Genomic DNA, 11,483 nt, shown 5'->3' with positions numbered 1-11,483 from the left:
GGAAAAGGACTAGGATAGATTATGACAATGGACAAAAAGTGGCAGATGGAACACAGTGTAGCGAAGTGTATGGCCATGTACTTTGGTAGAAGGAATAAAGGCACAGAATATTCTCTGAAGAGAGGGAGAAAGCAGAAACTGAATGTGCAAGAAGACTTCAGAGTTCTGGTGCAGGATTCCCGAAAGGCTAACTTGCTGTTTGAGTCAGTATTGGAGAAGGCAAATGCAATGACCGCAATCATTTTGAGGGGTCTGGAATATAATCAGAATAGAATGGGAATCAGGTTTAATATCACTGGCATAGGACGTGGAACTTGTTATATTGCAGCTGCAGTACAGTGCAATATATAATAAAAACTATAAATTACAATAAGATATATATTAAATTAAGTAACTAGAGAAAAACAGAGCAAAGCCAGAAAAAACAGTGAGGTAGCCCATGTGGATTAATTGTCCATTCCGATACCTAGTAAATAAAAAATTGTAATGTTGAGTCTTTATAAGAGATTGGTAGACAATATATGGAGTATTTTGAGCAAATTTGGCTCCATATCCGAGAAAGTATGTCCTGGTATTAGAAAGGGTCCAGAGGAGGTTTAAGAGAATGGCTCCAGGAATGAAAGGGTTATCACATAAGGAACGTTTGATGGTACCAGGCCTGTTCTTGCTGGAGCCTAGAAGACTAAGGGATATCTCTTTGAAACCTACTGAATATGTAAAGGCCTGGATGATGAGAGGATTTTCCAGTAGTGGGGGAGTCCAGGACCAAAGGGCACAGACACATAATAGAACATCATTTCAGAACAGAGACGAGGAGGAATCTCTGAGAATCTGTCAAAGTCATTGGCACAAACGGCCATGGGGGCCAAGTTATTGGGTTTATTGACGCCGAGGCTGATAGGTATTTGATTAGTCATGGTGTCAAAGGGAACTCGGAGAAGACAAAGAAATAGGTCTGAAAGGGAAAAGGTAACAGATATGATTAAATGGCCGAGCTGACTCAATGGATCGAATGGCCTAATCCTACTCCTGTGTCTTATCGTCTTACAGCTGGGAGAGCGATTGCAGTCGGAGCATGTACACAGGAAGTTTCTGAATCGATTAACCTAACCTGTCCTAAAGGAGTTATCAGAAGGAGAAATTGTTAACGAATAAGTTGATTTAAGGAGAAGGTTTGCAGGGGGTGTGCAACTAGGACTTGGTTAGTTACGGCACTTGGACGTTTACAGCGACAGGAAAAGAGGGTCCTGGGCATTCGATAAAGGACGTACACTGCCCAGGCACCGCGGTTGCGTAGCGATTAGCGCGACGCTATTACACCTCCGGGTTGTAAGTTGTTCCGTGACTGGGTTAGGGTTATTACCGTTTTTCGGGGGTGATTGGGCCTACTTCATGCTGTATCGCTAAATAAACAAATTAGATATCGTCCTTTCAAATTTCACAGCGGAAGCCAATGTAAATTAATATTTACTGACAGGTTCCACCCATCTGGAATAATTAAAACCACGTTAATAGGGAAAGATGAACAGATTCACAGACATGGTACAGATCGCATTCGGTTCATCAAATATCCCACCCAACGGAACGTACACGGAATACGGTCGCGGCGACGGGGCGGCTGCGAGACAGGTCCAGGGTCGGCACTTTAAGAGCGCGTGTGGGGAGGATATCGCTCTCCTTGCTCTGTAACAGACTCCGGAGACAAGAGATTAGACAAAGTGAAGGTCAAGATGGAGAAACCGGGGGTGTCTGTGAGAATTATCTCCATGTATTCCTGACGTCTGAAGGCGCCGAGCAACACTCCAACCCACCTCCCCCGTCCGCCGCTCTGAAGCCACTTGCTCCAACTATGGTGTTCGTCGGGAAATTTTGGGAATGTCACAAAACCGCGATAAAGGGATGATAAATATTTTAAATATGTTGACGTGTAACTGAAAAGACAACTGGCAGGAGATGCCTAATTTGGGAAAGTTTTGGGACGGAACGGTACCGGATCGGTTAGTGTAACGCTATTATAGCGCCAGCAACCAAGGTTAAATTCCGTCGTTGTCCTGAAAGGAATTTGTACGTTCTTCCTGTGACCGCGTGGGTTTCCTCCCACGTTCACAAGACGTAAGGATTAGTAGTCGCCCAAAGCAACGTACAATAAATGCTGGAGGAACTCAGTAGACCAAGCAGCACTTACGGAAAAGAGTAAATAGTCGACGTTTCGGGCCGAAACCCTTTTTTCAGGACTCAGATGACCAGAATCCGTGAGAAGTCCTTCAGCATCTGCAAAATTTCTCCTGTTTGTGGGTTAGCAGGTTAATTGATCACATTGATGGAATTGGATGGCCCGTGCTTGTTGGCCCCGAAAGGCCCGTTATCGTGACGGATTTCTTCATGTTAAGCGAGAGCAAGTTCGAACAGGAAAAAAAAATCGTCTAGTGAACTGCTGTGCAATTCTAACAAAATCTCAATTTATGCAAAGGAACTAATCGTGTGTCGTTTTCAAATAGGGTTGGAAGACGTGGTCTGTGACACGTTGAGCGAAAGTGGGACGTGAGGCGTGCTGTTATTTATAACTAACCAGACCACGTCCAAATCCGTGTCAAATACAATCACAACTCGACAAACACCATGCGGCTGGGTTGCACGGCTTGTGTGATACTTTTCCTCCGTTAGTTGATTGATTTTCATCCGTTTGCTCTGTTTGTTTCAGACTTTTAAACCTGTTCTGAGTTTGATTTCTATTTCCACAGGCGGATGTCTCGGTGCTGAATTGATACAGTCTCCGAGGTCCATCACGAAAAACGTGGGCAAAACTGTCGTCATGAGCTGCGATCTGAGCAGAGTGAGCACGGACTATATCCACTGGTACCGGCAGCCAGAGGTCACACGAATCATTTCCGACTCAGAGATTTCGCAGATTATGTCATAAGAGCCTTCACCTTTCTTCGGGTAAAGAACTCTATCCAGTTCCACGAAAATTACCCGATCAGCCTCATCGACAGTCTATTCATTTACACCCGTCGGTCGAGAATAGGGAGTTGGGAGAGTATTTCCAAAGGGTACGAGAGCCCAAACTTAGACCCTCTCCCTCCTCTCGTCCTGGTGGATGGGTCACTGGACTATTCCTCCTGGCGTCTCGCCCAGTGTGGGACAGGGTCCAGTACCAAGTTGACTGGGAGAGATAGGGTCCAGAGAATCTTTCTTGGGTTCCAATTCGTGACATCCTGGACAAGTCACTCATCCAGGACCTCCAGCGGACACAGGACTCTAGTGCCCCCGGAGCTGTGCCTCGTGGCGGGGTGAGGGTGGTGATCTATAAAAACCATGGACTCTGCTGTGGAGAGGGCAGCTGAAAGCGGTCATCAGCAATCAGCTCGTGAGAATGCACGTTGCAGCCAATTAGGGTTGCATTGTAGTTTTATTTGACTCCCTTCAGTCTTGTTGAGTCTTGACTGAAGCACAACTACGGCGACACCCCCCGAGTACCTTAGCCCACTTTCCAAGATAGAAGACTCCAATTTAGATTGACGCCTTAAAGGAGTCGTACTAACTTACTATTAAGTTACTCCTTCTAAAGCTCAGTGTCAGCGTTAGATTTTTAGTTTGAATTTTAGTTTTTAGCCCTATTGGCTTTGCATTTCTTATTTTCCTTTTATTTTGTACAGTGATTATTAAATTTCAGTTTACCCAGGGGTCAGTGTTGGGACCTCTGTCATTAATTATTCTGTAAATGATTTGGATGTGAATGCATACAGCACGATGTTCACTATACCCTCAATCTTGGTATCATCCGCAAATTTGCTGATCCAGTTTAACAATATTGTCATTTAAATCATTAATATAAGTGACCAACAACAATGGATCAAACACCGACTTCTGCAGCACAGCACTAGTCACAGGCCTCCAAGCAGAGAGTCAAACACTAACCACCATTCTCTGGCTTCTTCCGCTAAGCCAACATTGAATCTAACTGACTACCTCATCCTGAATGCCAGGCGACTTAATTTTCTTGACGATTCTGCCATGTCGTAGTTTATCAAAGGCTTATCTAAAGACCATTGTGTTCCCTTCAACAAACTTCTTGGTAACCTCTTTAAAAAAATCTCTATAAATTAGTTAGACATGACTTACCATGCATTAAGCCATATTGCTTATCTCTTTTCAGGCCCTGTCTATCCAAACACTGGTACATGTACATCCTACCCATGAGGAAACCTTCCGATAATTTACCCACGACTAATGTAAGGTTCACCAGGCTCTAATTTCCTGTTTATTCTTAGTACCGTTTTGAAATGTTAGCGACCCTCCAGTCCTCTACTACCTCACTCATGGGTAAGGATGTTTTAAGTATTACTGCCAGGGCCCCTTTAATTTCTGCACTAGCCTCCCACAAGTTTGGAGGGGACACCTCGTCAGGACTTTGGGACTTATTCACACTAAATTCCTCTCAAGACAGCAAGCACTTCCTCTTCTGTAATCGGAACATGGTTCATGACCTCTAGTGTTTTGCCAGATTCTATGGTATCTGTGTCTGTCTCATTTCATACTTTTCATACATTTCATACTTTTCCGCATCTATTTTAGCTTCATGCATATATGACCAACTTGATCTTCAAGGGGACCAATTTTGTCCATCTCTATCTTCTTGCTCCCAGTAACTATAGAACCCTTGGATTCTGGTTTAACTTGTCTTCTAGAGCAACCACTTATCCTTTTGCAGCTTTCCTGATCTTCCGCCTGTGTTCTCTTGTATGTCTTATATTCCTCAGGTGCCCCATTTAACACTAGCTGCCAATACTGATATGTGCTTCCTTTTTGTTTATCTGGTCCTCAATATCCTATGATAAATAAGGTTCCCTCAACCTGCCAACTTTGCTTTTTATCCTCATAGAAATACACATATTGTGTACTCTCAATACACAATGCTGTTGAAGACCAACCACCTGCCAGTGTCTCTTTGTTAGAAAACAACTTATCCCAAGCCACACCTGGTAGATTGCTTCTGATGCCATCAAAATTGCTCTTCCTCCAGTTTAGAATCTAAACTTGAAAAACAAACCTATCCAATCTCCATAATTATTTTGAAGTCGATGGAATTATGATCACTATACCCAAAGTGTTTCACTATATTCATTTCTGTCACCTGCCCTGTCTCATTTCCGACAAAAAGATCCAATCTTGTGCTCTCTTTAGTTCGGAATTCTACATATTGATAATGAAGCTGTCCTGAACACATTTGACAGACTCCATCTAATCCTGTTCTTTTACAAGGTGGGAGTCCCAATCAATATGAAGAAAGTTAAAATCACCCACTATCTCAACCTAAACACTAGAGATTCTGCAGATACTGGAAATCCGGAGTAACACATAAAAAATCCTGGTGGGACTCATGAGGTCCGGTTTTCCTATAAAAAGGAAGAAAGCATAAAAGCTTCAGGCCAAGACCCATCATCAGCACCCTCAATGAATCCTGATGAAGGGTCTCAGCCAAAAACATTGACTGTTTATTCCTTCTACAGTTGCTGCCATCACTGCTGAGTTACTCTTGCATCTTGTATGTGTTATTGTAACAACCTTATATTTCTTGCAACCGTCTGCAGTCTCCCTAAAAATATGTTTGCCCAAATCCTGCTGACTATTAGAAACTCTATAAAGTCACGTTAACATGATCATCCATTTTATATTCCACAGATTCATGAAAATTTCCTTGGCAGATGAGCCTTCTGTATATCATCTGAGCATTGCTATGAAATTATATTACTTATGTAAGAGTAATCCTTCTCCCTTTAATACCTCCTTCTCTGACATGTCTAAATCAGCGGAATGCCAGAACGATGGGCTGTCAGTCTTCACACTCCTGTAACCATATCTCAATAATGGTTTCAACATCGTAAGTCCACACATGGATCCATGCTCTATGTGCATCAGCCTTACCTACAACCGTCCTTGTCTTGCAATAGATGAAACTCAGAACATTTATCCACCCTGCTCAATCTTGCAGTTTGCATCTCTGCTTAAAAACGAGAAATGCCGAATATGCTGGAAAGCCAGAGCAACATCCACAAAATATGTGCTTGTAGTCATTACATCTATTTTTTTTCAACAACCACTTCATTGCTAGTCCTTCCACTCTGGATACCATCCCTCTTAAGTATTAGTTTGAACACTTCTGAGCAGAATTAGCAAACTTTCCTGTGAGGATATTGGTTGCTCTCCAGTTTGGGTGAAAACTGTCTTATTTACAGAGATCCCGCCTGCCCTGGAATGGAGTTCAGTGATCCAAAAAATCTGAAGCCCTCTCCCATGTACCATCTGCTGAATCACATGTCAAACTGCACAGTGTTCCTTATTTTCTACCTCACTACAATGCATAGCTTTGTGCGATCTCCATCTTTGAGGTCCTGTCTTCTAACTTGGTAGCTTATTCCCCGAACTCATTTTGCAAGTCCTCGTCACTTTTCCTGCTTATATCATTGGTATCATTATGTACCATGACTTATCGCATCTCACCCTCCCCCTTAAGATGGCTATGGACTCAATTCAAGATATCTCTGATCCTCTATACCTGGGAGGCAATATACCATCCAAGAGTCTTGTTCTTGTCTCAGGTTCTCCTATCTGTTTCACTAACTAGTGCTAACCAATGACCTCCATGACGACTACTGGCCTCTTCTTTCTCCTCCCCCCCCCCCCACCTTCCTTTCAAAACCAAAGAGATATACTGACTACCGAGACCACTGACCACTGTGGTAGGTCATCTTCCTAAAATTATATATGATGATACACTTGTTGAGGGGAATGGCCACAGGGATATTCTGCACCCTCTGCCAATACCCCTTCCCTCTCCTGATGATTACCCAGCTACCTGTTTCCAGCAACACTATCTCTCTGTAACTCCTATGAACTCCTCAATTTTCTGAATGATCTGAAGGTCATCTAGCACCAGATCCAATTCCCTAATACGGTTTGTAAATGTTGATGCACTTATCGCAGGTATAGACATCTCCCTAACTTCCACGTCATGCAAGAGAAGCACATCACTGCTCTAGCTTCTATTCCCACTGGTCTCGCTGTGTAACAATAAAGAAAGAAGTTCGAAGAACTTAAACTTGTAGAAGTTTATAAAATCATGAGGGGTATAGAAGGGTCATAGCCTTTTCCCCAGGATGGGAGAGACAAAAACTAGAGGACACTGATACAAGATAATAGAGAAGAGATTTAAAAGAGAACTAAAAGATAATTTCTTTATGCAAAGGATAGTGAGCTGCATGAGGAAGTGGTTGAGATGGTGCATTTGTAATATTTAAGATGTATTTGCATAGATAAATGGAAGGAAAGGGCTTAAAGGACTATGACTCAAATGCAGCAGCTGGAACTACCAGGGATGATGCTGTGGTCAGCATGGACGATTGGGGCCAAAGGGCCTCTATCCAGGCTCTGTTACTCAACGATTCTATAAAATAAAAACATAAAATGCTTAAAATACTCATATGGACAGATGGCATCTGTGTAAAGAGAAACAGAGATAAGGGAGGTCAAAGATAGCATAAAAGCAAAATAGAGGGCAGGAAGTCTGCAAAAGGACTTCGACAGATTAAGAGAATGGACAAAAAAGTGGCAGATGGAACACAGTATAGTGAAGTATATGGCCATGCACTTTGGTAGAAGGAATAAAGGGACAGAATATTCTCTGAAGAGAGGGAGAAAGCAGAAACCGAATGTGCAAGAAGACTTGCGAGTTCTGGTGCAGGATTCCCTAAAGGTTAACTTGCTGTTTGAGTCAGTAGTGGAGAAGGCGAATGCAATGACAGCAATCATTTCGAGCGGTCTAGAATATATTTAGAATAGAATCGGAATCAGGTTTAATATCATTGACATATGTCGTAGAATTGGTTATTTTGCAGCTGCAGTACAGTGCAATAAATAATGATGCCTATAAATTAGAGAAAAAGAAAGCAAAAAAAAATATTGAGGTAGTACATGTGGATTCATTGTCCATTCAGAAATCTAATCAATAAAAAATTGTAATGTTGTGTCTTTCAGAGACCGGTAGAATATATATGGAGTATTGGGAGTAATTTTGGCTCCATATCCGAGAAAGAATGTCCTGGTATGAGAGAGGGTCCACAGAAGGTTTAAGAGAATGGTTCCAGGAATGAAAGGGTTATCACATAAGGAACGTGTGATGGTTCCCGGCCTGTTCTCGCTGGAGCCCAGAAGACTAAGGAATATCTGTTTGAACCCTACTGAATATGCGGACTGGGAAATCATTTCGCTGAACACTTACGCTCTGTCCGCCAGAGAAAGCAGAATCTCCCAGAGGATCCACATGATAGAACGTTCTTTCAGAACAGAGACGAGGAGGAATTTCTCAGAATCTGTGAAATTCGTTGCCACAAACGGTCATGGAGACCAAGTGATTGGGTTTATTAAAGCCGAGGCTGAGAGGTATTTGATTAGTCATGGTGTCAAAGGGTATTCGGAGAAGTCAACGAAATGGGGCTGAAAGGGGAAAAGGAAACAGATATCATTAAATGGCCGAGCTGACTCAATGGATCGAATGGCCTAATCCTGCTCCTGTGTCTTATCGTCTTACGGCTGGGAGAGCGATTGCAGTCGGAGCATTTACACAGGAAGTTTCTGAATCGATTAACCTACCTGTCCTAAAGGAGTTATCGGAAGGAGAAATTGTTAACGAATGAGTTGATTTAAGGAGAAGGTTTGCGGGAGGTTTACAACTAGGACTTGGTTAGTTACGGCACTTGGACGTTTACAGCGACAGGAAAGAGGGTCCTGGGCATTTGATAAAGGACGTACACTGCCCAGGCACCGCGGAAGCGCAACGATTAGCGCGTCGCTATTAGACCTCCGGGTTGTAAATTGTTCCGTGACTGGGTTAGGGTTAATACCGTTTGTCGGGGGTGATTGGGCCTACTTCGTGCTGTATCGCTAAATAAACAAATTAGGTATCGTCCTTTCAAATTTCACAGCGCAACCCAACGTAAAGTAATATTTAATGACAGGTTCTGCCCAGTTGGAATAATTAAAACCACGTTAATAGGGAAAGATGAACAGATTCACAGACATGGCACAGATGGCATTCGGTTCATCAAACATCCCACCCAACGGAACGTACACGGAATACGGTCGCGGCGACGGGGGCAGATGCGAGACAGGTCCAGGGTCGGCACTTTAAGACCGCGTGTGGGAAGGATATCGCTCTCCTTGCTCTGTCACAGACTCCGGAGACAAAAGATTAGACAAAGTGAAGGCCAAGATGGAGAAACCGGGGGTGTCTGTGAGAATTATCTCCATCTACTCCTGACGTCTGAAGGAGCCGAGCAACACCCCAACTCACCTCCCCCGTCCGCCGCTCTGAAGCCACTTGCCCCAACTGTGGTGTTCGGCGGGAAATTTAGGGAATGTCAACAAAATATCCATAAAGGGAGGATAAATATTTTAAATATGTTCACGTATAACTGAAAAGACAACTGGCTGGTGACGTCTAATTTGGGGAATGTTTTTGGACGGAACGATCCCAGAGCGGTTAGTGTAACGCTGTTACAGCGCCAGCGACCCAGGTTAAATTCCATCATTGTCCTGAAAGGAATTTGAACGATCTTCCTGTGACCGTTGGGTTTCCTCCGGCTGCTCCGGTTTCCTCCCATGTTCAAAAGACGTAAGGATTAGTAGGTGCCCAAAGCAATACACAAAAAATAATGGAGGAACTCAGTAAGGCAAGCAGCATTTATGGAAAAGGGTAAATAGTCGACTTTCCGGACTGAACCCCTTTTTCAGGACTGGAAAGGAAGGGGAGAAGTCAGCGTTCGAAGTCCTTCAGCAACTGCAAAATTTCTCCTGTTTGCGGGTTAGTAGGTTAATTGATCACATTGATGGAATTGGATGGCCCGGGCTTGTTGGTCCCGAAAGGCCTGGTATCGTGACGGATTTCTTCATGTTAAGCGGAGCAAGTACGAAACCCAAAAAAATCGTCCAATGAACTGCTGTGCAATTCTAACAAAATCTCATTTTATGCAGAGGAAAAAATATGTGTGTGGTTTTCAAATAGGGTTGGAAGGCGTGGTCTGTGACACGTTGAGAGAAAGTGGGACGTGAAGCGTGCTGTTATTTATAACTAGCCAGGCCACGCCTAAATCCGTGTCAAATACAGTCACAACTCGACAAACACCATGCGGCTGGGTTGCGTGGCTTTTGTGATACTTTTCCTCCGTTAGTTGATTGATTTTCATCCATTTACTCTCTGTTTGTTTCAGACTTTTAAACACGTTATGACTTTGATTTCTGTTTCCACAGGCAGATGTCTTGGTGCTGAATTGATACAGTCTCCGATGTCCATCACCAAAAATGTGGGCAATCATGCCGTTATGAGATGCGATCTGGGATCAGCGAACACGGAGGTAATCCACTGGTACCGGCAGCCAGATGGGCAACGCCCGGTCAGGATCCTCTATTACAGTAATGGGAAGACCAGACGCGACGATGGAATTGATAACAGATTTACAGCGAGAAATGTTGTACAAAAGCAGTATATTCTAACTGTGAGCCGTCTCGAGAAAGAGGATTCCGGCATCTATTACTGTGCCTATTGGGACCCACAGAGTTAAACTGCAACCGGAGCTGCTGACAAAAACTCTTCCTCAGGGTAGAGGTCACACGAATCATTCCCGACTCAGCGAATTCGCAGCTTATGCCATAAATGCCATCACCTTTCTTCGCATAAAGAACTCTATCCAATTCCACGAAAGTTACCCGATCAGCCTCATCAACAGTCTATTCATATACAGGCGTCGCTCGAGAACAGTGAATTGGGAGAATATTTCCGCAGGGTACGAGAGCCCAAACTAGAGACGATAGATTTAAAGTGAGCGGGGAAAGATCTATAAGAGACATGTGTGGTAGGTTCTTCAGGGAAAGGACGGTGGGTACAGACAACAAGCTGCCAGAGGAAGAGTTAGAGGCAGGAACCATCGAGAGATTTAAAAGTCATTTGGGCATCTACGTGGATAAGAAAGGTTCAGAGAAATACGCGTTCAATGCAGATAAACGGGACTGGTTTACGTGCGAAACTTGCTCGGTAAGGACGAGTTTGGCATAAGGGCCTGATTCTGTGCTGTACAACTCAATGGTCCTTAGAATTGTTTTAAATCTCTGCACTGTCGCCAGTCAGACTCCTTTATTCCGTGGAAAACAGTCTCAACATATCCGATCTCTATCACTAAAATCCTCCAATCCCAGAAACATACTTGTGAATCTTTTCTGCGTCTTATCTTTAATAATTCAGCAATAAATACTGAGGAGATGAGGTGAATATCCTTGACGGGGACCCCATATGTTGTGGGAACATTTCAGTGATGGGTCAAGTGAAGTTATACCATTTGGTTCAAGAGCCTGATTGTGGAGGGGTAATACCTGTTGCTGAACCTGGTGGTGTAGTTCTGAGGCTCCTGTCGGTACTTCCTGATGGGAGCAGT

General features: G+C 43.6%; 1 gene segment (V, D, J or C); it reads left to right on the top strand.

Annotated features, from left to right (window-relative positions):
- Positions 1-9,058: 9,058 nt before the first annotated feature.
- LOC140190606 (T cell receptor gamma variable 3-like) lies at positions 9,059-10,616 on the top strand. The segment is given in 2 exon segments: positions 9,059-9,167; positions 10,306-10,616. Coding segments are annotated over 2 exon segments (420 nt in total).
- Positions 10,617-11,483: the final 867 nt, after the last annotated feature.

The sequence above is a fragment of the Mobula birostris genome, chromosome 1 (assembly GCF_030028105.1).
Source record: "Mobula birostris isolate sMobBir1 chromosome 1, sMobBir1.hap1, whole genome shotgun sequence".
In the NCBI taxonomy this organism is placed as follows: Eukaryota; Metazoa; Chordata; class Chondrichthyes; order Myliobatiformes; family Myliobatidae; genus Mobula; species Mobula birostris.
This window is presented reverse-complemented; position numbering and strand designations above follow the sequence as displayed.